General features: G+C 38.7%; 1 protein-coding gene across 8 annotated transcripts in view; it reads right to left on the reverse strand.

The window, feature by feature from the left end:
* The window catches only part of cdc42bpb (CDC42 binding protein kinase beta (DMPK-like)), a 197624-nt gene that overhangs the window by 53404 nt on the left and 127435 nt on the right, over positions 1 to 16785 (reverse strand). For 4 of the 8 annotated variants that reach the window (XM_039740965.1, XM_039740966.1, XM_039740969.1 and 1 more), the window contains exons 15-19: positions 15905 to 16149; positions 14480 to 14585; positions 9033 to 9157; positions 8544 to 8649; positions 3486 to 3548 (exon numbers count right to left, since the gene is read on the reverse strand). In XM_039740965.1, coding sequence (XP_039596899.1) covers positions 3486 to 3548; positions 8544 to 8649; positions 9033 to 9157; positions 14480 to 14585; positions 15905 to 16149 — 645 coding nt within the window. The remainder of the gene's footprint in view (positions 1 to 3485; positions 3549 to 8543; positions 8650 to 9032; positions 9158 to 14479; positions 14586 to 15904; positions 16150 to 16785) is intronic. The other 4 variants (XM_039740970.1, XM_039740968.1, XM_039740972.1 and 1 more) reach the window with 1 other exon arrangement.

Consider the following 16785-nt stretch of genomic DNA (forward strand, 5'->3'; position numbering starts at 1 on the left):
CATGGAGAGCGACTTTGGGACGGCCGAGGAGATTCTGGTCCACCGTCCGGCGTCTCAGGAGGGAAGCAGTGCAGTGTCAACACCATATATGGTGGGGATGGTGCGCTGCTGACCTCGACTTCGGGACGTTGTGGGTCGGTGGGGGAGTACTTCGAAGACCTCCTCAATCCCACTAACATGCCTTCCAATGAGGAAGCAGAGCCTGGGGACTCTGAGGTGGGCTCTCCCATCTCTGGGACTGAAGTCACCGAGGTGGTCAAAAACTCCTTGGTGGCAGGGCCCGGGGTGGATGAGATATGTCCGGAGTTCCTTAAGGCTCTGGATGTTGTAGGACTGTCTTGGTTGACACGTCTCTGCAACATCGCATGGACATCAGGGACAGTGCCTCTGGATTGGCAGACCGGGGTGGTGGTCCCCTCTTTAAAAAGGGGACGGAGGGTGTGTTCCAACTATAGAGGGATCACACTCCTCAGCCTCCCTGGAAAAGTCTATTCGGGGGTTCTGGAGAGGAGGGTCCGTCGGATAGTCGAACCTCGGATTCAGGAGGAACAGTGTGGTTTTTGTCCTGGTCGCGGAACAGTGGACCAGCTCTACACCCTTAGCAGGATCCTGGAGGGTGCATGGGAGTTTGCCCAACCAGTCTACATGTGTTTTGTGGACTTGGAAAAGGCGTTCGACCGTGTCCCTCGGGGATCCTGTGGGGTGCTCGGGAGTCTGGGGTACCAGACCCCCTGATAAGAGCTGTTCGGTCCCTGTACAACCGGTGTCAGAGCTTGGTCCGCATTGCCGGCAGTAAGTCGAGCCCGTTTCCAGTGAGAGTTGGACTCGCCAGGGCTGCCCTTTGTCACCGATTCTGTTCATAACTTTTATGGACAGAATTTCTAGGCAACCAGGGTGTTGAAGGGGTCGGTTTGGTGGACTCAGGATTGGGTCACTGCTTTTGCAGATGATGTTGTCCTGTTTGCTTCATCAGGCCGTGATCTTCAGCTCTCTCTGGATCGGTTGCAGCTGAGTGTGAAGCGGCTGGGATGAGAATCAGCACCTCCAAATCCGAGACCATGGTCCTCAGCGGAAAAGGGTGGAGTGCCCTCTCAGGGTTGGGGGAGAGATCCTGCCCCAAGTGGAGGAGTTCAAGTATCTCGGGGTCTTGTTCACGAGTGAGGGAAGAATGGATCGTGAGATTGACAGGCGGATCGGTGCGGCATCCGCAGTGATGCGGGCTCTGCATCGGTCTGTCGTGGTGAAAAAGAGCTGAGCCGTAAGGCAAAGCTCTCAATTTACCAGTCGATCTACGTTCCTACCCTCACCTATGGTCATGAGCTATGGGTAGTGACCGAAAGAACGAGATCGCGAATACAAGCGGCTGAAATGAGTTTCCTCCGCAGGGTGTCTGGGCTTTCCCTTAAAGATAGGGTGAGGAGCTCAGTCATCCGGGAAGGGCTCAGAGTAGAGCCGCTGCTCCTCCGCATCGAGAGGAGTCAGATGAGGTGGCTCTGGCATCTGATCAGGATGCCTCATGGACGCCTCCCTGGTGAGGTGTTCCGGGCACGTCCAACCGGGAGGAGGCCCCGGGGAAGACCCAGGACACGCTGGAGGGACTATGTCTCCCGGCTGGCCTGGGAACGCCTTGGGATTCTCCCGGAAGAGCTGGAAGAAGTGGCCGGGGAGAGGGAAGTCTGGGCTTCTCTGCTTAAGCTGCTACCACCGCAACCCAACCTCAGATAAGCGGAAGAGGAGGATGGATAATTAAATGTTTTAAGTTTTGATATTATTTCTTTAATAAAGGTCTATAATTGAGCAAATTCATTCTATCCAAAACTTTGCCTGTGTGTTGTCTCACTTACTGATTTTAGGAATGTGTTACAAGTATGGCAACTGTGCTTTTTGCTAAATATTTTAGAACTGGATTTAGGGGACAGATGGTGTGAGTTTAAAACTCAAAGTTACAATTTCCTGTTTTGTTCTTAAGCATAAATTACTAAGGAAAGGGTTGAAATTTTGAAAAAATTTGGGGGTCTTATCTGTCTAGTGCTACTAATGCTTGGAGAAATTTTACATGGAAGTTCAGAGAACAGGACAGATAATGAGCATTTTTATAGTAAGTAAGTAAGCCAACATTTCACAACATCCTACAAGCAAAGAATTTAATTAAAAATTGCTTATAGGTAGTCACCAAATTTTAAAAAATCAAGAGGTTAAGTTCATGTTTCTAACAGCCATAGACTGTGATGGTGATTATCAGTCTAGCCTCTAATTTTGGAATTCCAGTTTAAAAAATAAAGTGATATTGTTAAACTATGGTGAGTTTCTTTGTGCTCTTACTACTTTTGTTTTGAAAGGTTCTACTATACCCGAAAATTGTTTCATAGACAAGTTATTATCATGTTTGTTATTTTATAATTCTCTTGCCAATAAATTTACAGATCCAAAATTTAAAAAAAAATCCAAAAATATCAGAGCACACTTGGCCTTTACTGGTGTTTACTGCCAGAGCATATAAACAGATTGAAGAAATAATGCAAGTGGCACAAATTCTATTTTGTAGTACAGTAATAATTATTTAAAAAGAGATCAGGAAGGCCAAATGTACTATCATGCCAAATACAATACAAGTTAAGTTGTGCCTTGTGTTATGTTCAGCAGAATTGTTTTAATAATTTATCAGGAACGTCAAAGAAATGTCCTTAAATCCATGTTGTGGTCTCAATGCTCCATCCTGTTTCTTCATTTATAAGCGTCTACATTACAGTCAGCAGGCATATTATTATATTCCTAATAGTTAGTTAGATATATTTTAAAGTAATAAGGAAATTAAGTGAAAACACTTTCTTAAATACTCTTAAACAAATCCCACTGCAACAATGGTACGAAAGAACAGATTTAACAAGTCTCAGTCAGAAAATTGAAGTGTGTGTCTAGGTTGTCACACTCTTTCAAAATGACTAGAAAATTATACTAAATTATTTTACAAATCAGTGGTGAAAGATCTTTTGATAAAATGAATGCTCCTTTTTATATTACTCCAAAAATATATTTAAAAGAGGAAACTGCTCAGCTCTACTTTACCCATTACTATTCAGAAATTATAAGTGAAAGATTTGGACAACCACAATAGACACAAACTTCGAGAAATGCAAAGGGACAGCCACATAGTTGAAATGTTTGAAAAATAAAGAGAGGCAGACAAACATGAATTGAAAAATGAACATTTAAAATAATTTACTTCATTTTCATATTTATCCATTTTATTTCATTAAATCTATTTCATTTCCTGAATTCCACGTTTTAGTTGACTTAAGAAAATAAAATTTTATACTATAAAAATAATATTTAAGATTTTTCTAGGCACACAGTAGTGCAGAGCTGTAGGGCACAACTGCACCTACTGTAAATAAATGGTCAAGGGTTTGTTTGCCTTTTTTGAATTTGAAGAGTCAAGCCACCTGATTCGAGACAACAGATCAATCACTTACAAACACACTCACCAATTTATCTCCAACATTTGGGATCAAAGACCTCTGAAATGGACTGTTTACTGTAGTATTTTGCTAGAGTGGTAATCAAAATAAACAAAATTTTGAGTGGCTTTAAACAGTTTAATCCCCCACTTGCCCTTAAGCAAAAGAGACAAATGTAAAAATAATGTTTACATAACAGACATATGTAATTTCATATTTGGATATCAAATTACAATATATAATTCAGACTTAATGTGCTTTCTAAATGGGACTTTAGGTTTTAATTAATAATTGTAAGGGACATCCAACCACTAATAAAGCTCAAGAAATAATTAATACCTTCTATCCCAAGCTTTTCTTTAAAATATGTCCCACAATTTCTCCACAACAGCACTCACCAATTTAAAATCATAATATGAACTTCAAAGACAAAATACTGCAATAAAAAAGTGACCAAAATGGTTGTGTAATATTTAAAAGTGATGAATATTTATACAGTGGAACCTCGGCTCACGACCATAATTCGTTCCAAAACTCTGGTCGTAAACCAAATTGGTCATGAATCAAAGTAATTTGCCCATCATTTTTTATATCTGCCCTTTCCTCTTCTTCCCCAGAGGACTGCTCCTCGGTAAGCAACCTAAGCTGCTCCTGCTGGAGTTCAGCGAGTTCCTCTGTCATCAGCTCCTCCGCAGTTGAAGACTTGTTGCGGGATGTAGCCTTCAACCTCCACTAATTTTGTGAAATTTATCATGAATTCTTTCACAGCTTTAGCGTTTGAATGTTTGAACTAGCAGCCTTTCCATGCCTTACCACACTATGAATGCCACTCTTCTTGCGAAACTTTTCAAACCATCCTCTACTGGCTTTAAATTCCTCACTTTCTGCACTTGCAGAAGGATAGTTTTGCAGCAAATCGCCATGAATATTCCCGGCTTTCTCACATAACATTGCCTCGCTTACGCTGTCCCCTGCAAGTTGCTTCTCGTTCAGTCACGCTAGCAACAGTTTTTCCACCTCTTCCAGCAGTTAAGGCCTCTGCCTGGTTAACACTTTAACTTCTTTTACAACATGACTTGCTTTAATGGCCTCTTTCTACTTTAGAACAGTTGAAATCGTAGATTTTGACTTTTTGTACTCGGCGGCAAGATCAGTAACACGAACGCCACGCTCATGCTTTTCAATAATTTTTTTCTTTACTTCGATTTCAATTTTTTTCAAATCTTTCTTCTCACAACTCTTCACTTGCTTAGAAGCCATGGTTAACTGCAAAAGCACACGAAACACTGTAGAGCACAAAGGGTTCACACCAAAAGCACACACGTCTGACTGAGAACAATGCACAGGGAGAGGCTGAACACATGCTTAAATGCAGTAATTGGCGTGTATGAACCGGAAGGGAAACGAAATAGAGCACAAAGAGTTCACAGCGAAAGCATGCACGCATGTGCAAGCACGCACGTCTGACTGAGAACAATGCAACACGTGCAGAAATCATTAGTGTGCACAAAGGAAACTGGCTTGTTCGTATGCCGAGTCTGTGGTCATGAACAGAGGCAAAAGTTTGGCGAACTTTTTGGTCGTAAACCGAATTGCACGTGTTCCGAGGCGTTCATGAACCGAGGTTCCACTGTATAGTATTTCAGCATTGAACGTGTGATGCAATTAAACCTTTCTAAAATTAACACATTTTGTAAAATACACATTATAATTGCTAATTAAGGCATAATTCATTGTTATAAAAACCCAGCTTTTAAAACTTGTTATAAATATTATTAAAGGAACTGCTCCAGAATTCTTGTAGCTAAATAATTACTTATGTTCTTGGAGGCACTGGTGAAATGTAAGGGGAAGATTAAAATCAGAAAATCTGAAGAAGAAAAAAAAAAAAAAACAAACTGTGTGGCATACAGCTGGGACACCTCTGCGTTGGAAGGAGGCATATCCAGGGCATTACCTCCCCCAGAGCAATAGGTGACAGCCCCCTTGGGCTGCAGCGGTGCTTCAGACTCTCACAGGGCTCCATGGGAGTTTTCAGCAGCCCTGTTGGGGTCTGTGGGCAACGCCAGAGAAGGTGCTGCATCTACTGCTGAGCCCTGGGTTGCAGCACTTCTGCCACACCTGGAAGTGTTGACGGAAGTAGGTCAATGAGGATATCCAGATACCTTATGAAAAGAGCCAGCAACCTCTACTCTGGGAGCCCGAGTGAGGAGAAAGAAGGATGAAGTTTGCGTAGGAGTGGAGGCAAAGGACTGTGAATTGGAAGGAAAGAAATGACTGTGAATTGTGCTGTGGTACTGTATGTACTGTGCTGTGCTTTGGGGAGAGAGGAAGAAGTGCTTCCCCAGCTGTAAATAAACGCATGCTGTGCTGAACTCATGTCTCTGCCTGTCTGTGTTGGGTTAGAGCAGCTATACGCGCCTTAGTGGTCCACAACTGTTAAGTCTTAAAGTTAAATGGGACAGATTTACGGCATTTAAAAAAGTCTTAATGAAATACAGGTATAATATGCTATTAGTCAACCAAAACAGACTGACTGGTGAATTATCTTCTCAAATTGGAAAAATACACTATCAGTCAAAAGTTTTATAACACCCAAGTTTTTCCAGTTTTTCTTCAAATTTAATCAGTTGAAATGCAATGAAAAACCTAAAATGGTCAAAAGGTAAGCAGTAAACTGTCAGAATGACTTTGTCCAGTCTGCAGTAGTCCATAGCGGGCATTTCAATACCCTATTTTGTCATTTAAGGAATGGCATTCTTTCTGCTACTTGCCCTTGACAGCCTGCAACACAAAGTCTACTCTTCACAGTAAAAACTGAGACTTGCTTTTTTGAACACTGTTAAGCTGTGCTTGAAGCTGTTCTAGAAGCTACTGTACTGTGAGGTGCCTATCACGCAAACTGGTGACGCTCAGAAACTTGTCTTCTGATTGAGTTATGGCTTTGGGTCCACCAGATCTCTTCCTATCAGAGTTTCTTCCAGTTTCTAATTGTGTTTGGAATGTGTAGAACACATACCCACTGACACTTGGATTTTTTTTACAATTTCTCTAAACGTAAGGCCTACACGTCTAAGGGTAATAATGCTCTGTCTCATTTCTTTTGTTAAGTGCCATTTTCTTGCCATTATCACAAGAATATTGTCCAAGCAGTACTTTAGAGGGTGTAGTAACACACTCTGTTCCAACTCTACTTTAAGACAGAAAGAGGATTTTTAAATAATCAACAACAGTTGGGACACCTGTGCAAATTGCTTCAACTTGAAAGGCTTAATTTGCTACAAAACCATATATAGGTTGTAATATATTTGTTGTTTTCTGAAAAGGCCCATTTGTAATACAGTATTCTGATATTTCCTTTTTTCAATTTTTGGTAACCTAAACTTTAAATTTAAACCTCTGGCAGTTTACTGCTTACGTTTTCAACATTTTAAATCATTTGCTGCATTTCAACTGATTAAAGTTGGAAAAAAATGGGAAACTGAGGTGTTCTAAAACTCTTGACGGATAGTGTATGTTTGCAATATTCAAAAACAAACAATGAATAATATCTTTTTGATAAAGTCATAAACTGGGTAATAAAGGTACCGAAAAAGTAATGATATTTTATCTGTTTCATTAACCAACTAATGATACCTACTATTAATAATATGACAGTGTACCCTACTGTATCTTGTAGAAGGTGCTTCAAATGCATTAGGTTTCAGGGTTGCTGCTTAATGTCATTAAGTCTCTGGATTTACAGAAGATTTGTGTTTGCATAATTTGCACTAAATTGAGTATGAAATATTTAAGGCCAAGACTGCATTTAGTCTACTCTCCTGTTCGTGATTTTTGTAGACAAGACAGCAAGGCACAGCAGAGGACTGGAAAGTACCCAGTCTGGAGGCCTAAGGACTGAATCTCTGCTGTTTGCAGATAACATTGTCCTGCTGGCCTCAACAGACTTTGATCTCTGACATGCACTTGAAGAGTTTTCAGCTAATTAATATGCAACTGAGAACTGGCAGCTGCCAGTCTAACATCCTGGTTCTCTCCAGGAACTGTTGCTTGTTCTTTTAAGGTAAAATGTGAAAAACGTGTGGTAGTGAAGCAGCAATAACATTTCAAATGATAAATAATGATTAACCAGTCAGTCAATATCTCAATACTAACTATCTTTGAGCTCTGGTAGTGACTGCAAGAATAAAATTGCAACTACAGTATAAACACCAAAATGAGGTGACTGTACAAGCCTCCTTGGAGATAACTCCAATATGGGAAGACCTTGGAATAGAGCTGCGGTCTCCACAGGTAGAGAAAAATCAGCTGACGTTGGTTAAATATTTAGTAAGTATGCCACCTTTGGGCCTCGCATGGGACAAGGTACAACCTAACAGAAAGCAGCCCAGGACACACTAAAGGAATTGTACCTCTGAGCCTGCCTGGGAGCATCTGGGACCTCCCCATCGAGGTACAGAAGTTGTTGTTGAGGACAGGAAGGCTTGGCCAGTGCAGCTCAGCAAGCGATTACTACAGTTTTTATCCAGATTAAAAGAAGTGAAAATTAAAGTAATAATAAGGAATAATTGCATTTTTCATCACTGAAAAAATGTGAAAAATGTACTAAATTCATATATCAGGCTCCTTCTAACAGATATAAATGAAATATGAACAAGAAATATATGACTACAAACTAATGTCCTATATTAATAGATGAATAAATGTAACAAGCAAACATGCCCTGGAACAAAAAAATATATCGCTGATTTGCCACAAGCAAACCAAATAGAACTTGGAATAAATTAATGGTTGCCCATAATGCATTGACCTACATATAGAAAATCTAGTTTTGATTTTATAATTTATTTATTTAGATTTTTTGAAACACGCAGACTTTGCTTGAATTGTAAGAAATTTAATGAAATATTTGTAATGATGACAAGCAGGTGAAAGGTGAAGCCCACAGTGATAATGCACTGACCTTCGAAAGGCAAACTGCAATTCATAAAAAGGCTAATCTCAAAAACAAATGCTATATTATAAATCTCAGTTTATATAACTATTTTAAGTGATATATGAGAAATAATGGAAAATACACTTTACCAATGGCCTGGATCCCAAGCTAGAGTTTCTCAACAACTCAAGTTCTTCTGTCATCTTTGATGCTAATGCTTGTAAGTATCCCCTGGCATCTTTTTCATCACTCACCCTAAACAGTTGAGAGAAAAACAATCAGCAGTAATTATATATGCATTCTCAATGTTCCAAAATAGCATGTCAATTTAATTCTTGACATTTTTCGATCACATCAACAGTCTTAACTTAAAGACAACTGATACTCCTATTAAAATATAAAAAAAAAAAAATTCAAACAAAGTCTTAATCCAGATAAGGCACTAAGATGCTATAAAGTACACAACAGGTTTGTGACCAATCATTTACCAATGTTTTAAGGAAAATGTAATTTTAAGTATAACAGCCTACATATCAGAAACAAAGGTACAAAACATTGTTTTACAGTTTTTGTATTACCTTGAACTTTGTGTTTGAGTGACTGAATCCACATCTACAAATCTGCAAAGGGGTACCTACCATTGGATGATTTCTGCTATCTGAGCTTCCCAGTGGGCAACAGATTCTTTCTTGGCTGCCAAGTCTTGAAATTCATCTTCTAGTTGCCGGTTCTGGGCAGTCAGATTATCAACAAATGAGCAAAGCTAAATAAACAAAAAAGTTAGAATGTCATCAATCTATTTGTAACTCCATTACCTAACAGGCTTCATTCCAGGATACTGCCTGAATGACAATGCTTTTTCATTTAATGTTATCTGACAATAATCCATTGGTCAAAAACTTTTAAGATATACTGTATAGTTATACACTACATAATTTTTGGATGGACATGAAAATTGCTCAAATGTAAGAAACTTCACTTTGTTGGTTTCTGCTGCAATGAGTTTTACATACTGTATGACCATTTACGGCAACATTAGAAAAATATAGGGATTGGTGGTGAGGGATGTCCCTTGAACAATAATTCTGGAGGCGAAAAAGGATTGTGGCGAGTACATAATGCCTACCAGGAACTCTGTTATATTTCATCATAAAAATCAACATCTAGTTCAGTTTGTGGGCTTCTTCAGCATTTTTCTACAAAACGTAACATGGCAGGTAATGAATACACAAACAATCTCGATCAGGAGGTACTCACACGTTATGGCTACTGCAAAGCTACCAATCTCGAAAGACACTACAGTAATCCCTCGCTATATCGCGCTTCGACTTTCGCAGCTTCACTCTATCGCGGATTTTATATGTAAGCATAACTAAATATATAACGCGGATTTGTCGCGGGTTCTGCGGACAATGTGTCTTTTTACTTCCTGTACATGCTTCCTCAGTTGGTTTGCCCAGTTGATTTCATACAAGGGACGCTACTGGCGGATGACTGAGAAGCTAACCAATCAGAGCACGCAGTTAAGTTCCTGTGTGCTGAATGCAGTGTTATCCAGGAAGTCTCGTCGCAATCATTCAGCATTAACGTGTTTCGCTGTGTAAAGAGTTAACTTTTGTGCTCTTTTGTGTTTATCTTTGTGCATAGTCAAGCCCTTCATTATGGCTCCAAAACAATCTGCTCCTGCTGCTGCTTCAGTGGCTGTGACCAAGCGCCAATGGAAGATGTTAACGATTGCCAAAAAGGTAAACGTTTTGGATATGCTGAAGGAAGGGAAAGCTACACCACTGTAGGATGCCATTACGGCATCAATGAGGCTATGATTCTTTTTATTTAAAAAGTAGGAAAGGAATATAAGATCTACAGCCGCAGTGTCCTTTTAACCAGGGTGCAAAACGAGTTGTAAGTGGATGTAATAAGGCAGTAGTCTGGATGGAATGTGCTTTAGGGATTTGGATAGAAGACTGCCAGAAGAAGAACAGCAGCAGTGTTACACAATTGCCTGAAGTGGCTCCTTTAGAAGGGCTGTAACGCTCTCCTTTGTTGTGCAATAAAATTAAACTTATTGTTATTGGACAAGTCATTGTTGGTGAGTAACCATAATTAATTTTCTACTTACAGTACTTAGTACATGTACATACGTTTAGTGTCACTGTACACACATTTACTGTATACTATTTTTCTTGCATTGTACGTATTTATTGCTGGTAGCCTGTCTATCGTAATGGCTGTAACATATGTGATTTCGGAGACACTCGATATCTTTAATATTTAGGTTTTACTGTATATAAACAGTGTGTTTATATACATAATTTCAATGAATCTTACCTAATATCTAAGAGAATACAAAGGGATTATGCTGTATAACTTTGCGGGGAATATTTATAAACAGTGTGGGAGCGTTTATAAGGGCTTAAAATATATAAAAATAACCATACAAACATATGGTTTCTACTTCGTGGATTTTCACCTATTGTGGGGGGGTCTGGAATGCAACCCCCGCGATTGAGGAGGGATTGCTGTATAACTTTCTGATTTTTTTAATCTACAAATCAAAGTAAATACCATTTATTGATTATCATTTCACCAATACCTGAAACCTACATCAAAAATAAAATTAATTAAGTGTGCAGAAAAATGGAAAAGAGACAGCCTATTTTAGAAAATGCACATCTTGAAATACAATTCTAAACTTAACAGCATCCGCTCCTGTGTCACTATTCAATCTTTATTTCTCAATATCCCATTATCAATACCACAATTGCCTTTTTTATCTCCTTGTTTTACACTACAGCTATGAAGTTTAAGAAAGGTGGATTGATAATCACGATACAACCCTGCCCACCACCCCAGATCTTACTCTGTTAGTTTTTATTTGAAACTGGGAATAACTGTAGCTGTGAGAGGTGTTTTGAGACAATGGAACTAGAAATTCTCTGATCTGGAGGGATAAAAGCTGACACACAAACTCTGGTGAATCATTCCTTCTTTGTGTCTCAATGTCATTTAAATATTTTTTATTCAGTTTTATTGAATGTTCCTGCTCACGCTGAATTAGCATGCACCTTCTGGTCCATGATGTCAAAGCCGCACTGACAAAAAAGAGAGAAATAGGTATACAGTAATCCCTCCTCGATCGCGGGGGTTGCGTTCCAGAACCCACCACTATAGGTGAAAATCCGCGAAGTAGAAACCATATGTTTGTATGGTTATTTTTATATATTTTAAGCTTTTATAAACTCTCCCACACTGTTACAATTATTAGAGCCCTCTAGACATGAAATAACACCCTTTAGTCAAAAGTTTAAACTGTGCTCCATGACAAGACAGAGATGACAGTTCTTTCTCACAATTAAAAGAATGCAAACATATCTTCTCTTGAAAGGAGTACCGTCAGGAGCAGAGAATGTCAGTGAGAGAGAGAGTGACAGAAAAGCAAACAATCAAAAAATCAATACGTGCTGTTGGGATTTTAAGTATGCGCACCGCGGTAAAGCAGCCGCAACAGAATGTGAAGGTAGTCTTTCAGCATTTTTTAGAGTAGCGTCCGTATCATCTAGGCAAACAGCCTCTGTGCAAACAGCCCCTCTGCTCACACCCCCTCCGTCAGGCGCAGAGAATGTCAGAGAGAGTGAGAGAGAACGAGAAAAGCAAACAATCAACCACCGCTCGGGAAGCACATCGTATATCATTGAGGAGTTTTATTTGATACGTAATACATGCTCCGATTGGGTAGCTTCTAAGCCATCCGCCAATAGCGTCTCTTGTATGAAATCAACTGGGCAAACAAACTGAGGAAGCATGTACTTTAAATTAAAAGACCCATTGTCCGCAGAAATCAGCGAAAAATCCGTGATGTATATTTAGATATGCTTACATTTAAAATCCGCGATGGAGTGAAGCCGCGAAAGTCGAAGCGCGATATAGCGAGAGATCACTGTATATGATATTTGGAATTATTCATTTTATGACCTGTATAGTACGTTTCAGAAAACACTGTGGCAATATTATTAATATTATTCATATTAATCTGCATACCTTGTTGCGGTTATAATCAGTGACTGTGTTTTGTTTTCCCGGATCTTGCCCAAGGGTTGTGTTGTGATTGTGACTGAGAGAATAAAAGTGAAAAAAAAAAAACACAAAACACTAACTTTTACGAGTACTAAAAATTTTCACCGGTGGATAGTAGGTTGCTTGCTGCTTGTGCTGATTGACAAATTTACAAGACAAAAGACGCTGACAAAAAGATGTGAAAGGATTTAAGATGGGCCGGAATTATGAGTTTTAAAAAAAAAAAAACGTTTTCAGGTAACATTAGAACTAATTTTTCAAATACAGTGATCCCTCGCTACATCGCGCTTTGACTTTTGCTGCTTCACTCCACTGCGGATTTTAAATGTAAGCACATATAAATATATATCACGGATTTTTCGCTGGATCGCGGATTTCTGCGGACAATGGGTCTTTTAATTTATGCTACATGCTTCCTCAGTTGGTTTGCCCAGTTGATTTCATAAAAGGGACACTATTGGCAGATGGTTGAGAAGCTACCCAATCAGAGCACGTATTACATATTAAACTCCTCAATGATATATGATGTGCTTCCCACGCGGTGCTTAATTGTTTGCTTTTATCTGTCTCTCTCACTCTCTCTGCCTGATGGAGGGGGTGTGAGCACAGAGGCTGTTTGCCTAGAGGATACGGACACTCCTCTAAAAAATGCCGCTTTATCGCGGTGCTTCGGCATACTTAAAAGCACGTATTGATTTTTTGATTGTTTGCTTTTCTCTCACACTCTCTCTGACATTCTCTGCTCCTAACAAGCATTCTTTGAAGAGGAAGATATGTTTGCATTCTTTTAATTGTGAGAAAGAACTGTCATCTCTGTCTTGTCATGGAGCACAGTTTAAACTTTTGACTAAAGGGTGTTATTTCATGTCTAGAGGGCTCTAATAATGTTAATAGTGTGGGAGAGTTTATAAGGGCTTAAAATAGATAAAACTAACCATACAAACATATGGTTTCTACTTCGCAGATTTTCATCTATCGGGGGGTGTTCTGGAACGCAACCCCCGCGATCGAGGAGGGATTACTGTACATATACAGATATCTGAATGTAAAATAGGACATAGGACATGGACATAAGTGTTTTTAGGAGCCTTTAATCTAACGGTGTCTGGTCCATAAGGCATTTGTAAGTGTAGTTTGCCATGTTTTATTATATTACAATTTTTAAATCTTACCTCCATCAAAACTGAAATCTGGAAGATAAATAGTTATTCAGGATAACACAGAATGTCATTATTGGGCAATGATGTGTATAGATAGGGTCCTTATTTGGCACGATGGAACTCTATTGTTTATCAATTAATGTCCCTTTTCTTTTTAAATGCACTACTATTATGTGATACAGTATTTTTAAAATTTTCCTGGCAATGCTGTGTCATTGATTTTTCAAAAGACATGAGATTTCCAAACCATAACTACAGTATTTTAAGGTGCATCAAAGTGCTGTTTAGGCATAGTAAAAGCAGACACTATTTTGCTGTGCTTCCACCATTTTAGCTGGAGCATATCTCTTACTCATGAAAGTAGCAGAAATATAGTATACAGGCCAACAGCAATGACTTGATTGACTGCATGTGACAACTAGAGGTTCTGGCCACTTCACTGCCCTGCCATTAAATGTGTGTTTCTTTATAAAATACAGAAATATTTATTTTTCCAAAGAAGATAGTACTTACCTAATTGCAACATTGAGCAAATTTGTTAGGGAGCAAGGGATATACGATTTTTTTAATGCAGTCTTGCAGCTAGATAATTTTAAGGGCTTCAAAACATTTTCCTGTTACTGTGACTAGAATGTGGGTGGACAGTAGAATGTCTTGTGGAAATACTACTTTTATTCTGTCAACAAACAACTCAACAGTAAATATGAAAATACTATTCCTCTACTAATTGATCCAGCTATGTTAAGTGTTTCTAATAACTGACTGGGTATTGCTAGAATAAATATTGTGACAGAAAGTATATGATTTCATAAATGTACAAAAAAATGAATTTTTATTATTCCTGAATTTACCTTGTCATTTTCAGTTGTTAACTTCTTATTTTCGTCTGTTAGCATAGTTCTTTCGCGTTCATATTTTTCTTTCAAAGTTCCAACAGCTTCTTCCATCTCACTTTGCCTATATATACAGAAAAAATAATTCTTTTAGAGTTTGTGTGGTATACATTTCAGTAGGATGTATCGAGTTTATGTTTGAACCTCGAAAAACTTTATCTAAACAAAAAGTAAGAGTACAAAAAGTAAGAAGGTAATCAAAAATCACAGTCATAAAAGAATACATATTAAGTTAAAACTCTGTGCTTACATTGGGAGTGCAGCTGGATGATAAATTGGACTGGACTGCCAATACTGATGCTCTGTGAAAGAGAGGACAGAGCCGACTATACTTTCTTAGAAGGCTGGCATCCTTCAACATCTGCAATTAAGATGCTGCAGATGTTCTATCAGACAGTGGTGTGCTGGGGAGGCAACATAAAGAAGAAGGACGCCTCACGCCTGGACAAACTGGTGAGGAAGGCAGGCTCTATTGTAGGCATGGAGCTAGACAGTTTGACATCCATGGCAGAGTGACGGGCGCTGAGCAGGCTCCTGTCAATCATGGAGAATCCACTGCATCCACTGAACAGGATCATCTCCAGACAGAGGAGCAGCTTTAGCCACAGACTGCTGTCACTGTCCTGCTCCATTGACAGACTGAGGAGATCGCTCCTTCCCCACACTATGCAACTCTTCAATTCCACCCCATGGGTTTAAACGTTAACATTATACAAAGTTATTGTCCGTTATACCTGCAGCATTTTTATCACTCTTTAATTCATTTTTTTTTTTATCATCAGTATGCTGCTTCTGGAGTATGTGAATTTCCCCTTGGGATTAATAAAGTAATTTATTTTACTCTCATTTCAAAAAACAAAAATGTAATATTAAACGAACAAATAAGCTTGATTGACTTAATGGTCTCCTCTCATTTGTTATACATTTTATGTTCAGTGTACCCAAAACACACTCTATCCAAAGAAATTCCCTGCAAAAACCCAAAATTTATGTTTAAGTGAACTTGGTTTCTGTTTAATTTGATTTAAATTCTACTCTCTGTATTGCTCTGTTTGTTTCTTTCAAAGGCTTTTTCACTTCAATCATAGTATTCAGATTCAATCTATTATCCTCCTCTTTAAATTTACATTCTCACCATTGGTCAACTATTTCAATTTGCTGAAATTTTTTCCCTGTCAGGGACTCTATGCTTCACCAAAAGGTCCAGGGATTCAGAATATCTTAAACACTAGTTCCTTGATTAGAGCTACACAAAACAGACATAGTCTTACTCCCAAATACTTTAAAGCATGTTAGAGTTTAAATTCTGACCCATAAAGAATAAAAATACTGGCCTATTAGAGTATCATTTGGTTAAAAAAGATAGGAAATTTTTGTTCACACCTTTCACGTTTTGATTTCTCAAGTTTATCCTTGAGCATCAGTATCTCCTTTTGAAGGGTCAGCTGTTGACTGTCTGAATCATGAACCTCTTTCTTCAAATTTTTGAGCTCTGATGAATGGGATGCCTCCCGTCGCACCAACTCCTCTTCATAGAACAAGATTTTCTTGTCCAGCTCTGATTTCACCTTTGAGAGTTCTTGCTGTGCTTCCAAGCTGACACCAGCAACTCGACCGCCCTGCTTTACCTGTATTCAAAGAATTACATCAGAGGATTCTGTAAAATTAAGCTTTATACAGCTGGATAAGAAATGTAAAACATGAGGACAATTTAAAGCCAACATTTTGATAAAATTGTGTTACTTGTAAAAAATACTTTATATTCCATAAAACAAAAGACAAAAGCGACTAAAATAATGTTGGCCAAAAACAGAAAGTTATTTTAAGATTCAAATCACTATCCGCACATACTTTTCTGACACAATCTGCTAAGCCAGAATTATACAGCAATATGTAGCAGAATGAGCAAGTATTTGAATAACTTGCTTAAATTACTGATGCTATATAAAACTGCATCCTTTCAGGCTGTCACAAGTAAATCTGTACAGGATCTGAAAGTTGCAAAAAGGCACTGTGAAAGGTCTCTAACACAAACAATTTAAATGTTTATGCCTGGAAACACAGTTTACAAAAAAGAAATTAAGCTTGCAGAACACAGACAATGAAAATTCAAAGCTACAAAATACTATGAAGCCTCCATTCCAATAATAATACATAAATACCTTGTTGTTTTATTTACTTGACATGACTGAAAAAATACAGTAACATGAAACCCATGCTGTAGTCATCTGGAGCTAAACATAATACTTCACATTATCATCATC

The sequence above is a fragment of the Polypterus senegalus genome, chromosome 18 (assembly GCF_016835505.1).
Source record: "Polypterus senegalus isolate Bchr_013 chromosome 18, ASM1683550v1, whole genome shotgun sequence".
Taxonomy (NCBI): Eukaryota; Metazoa; Chordata; class Cladistia; order Polypteriformes; family Polypteridae; genus Polypterus; species Polypterus senegalus.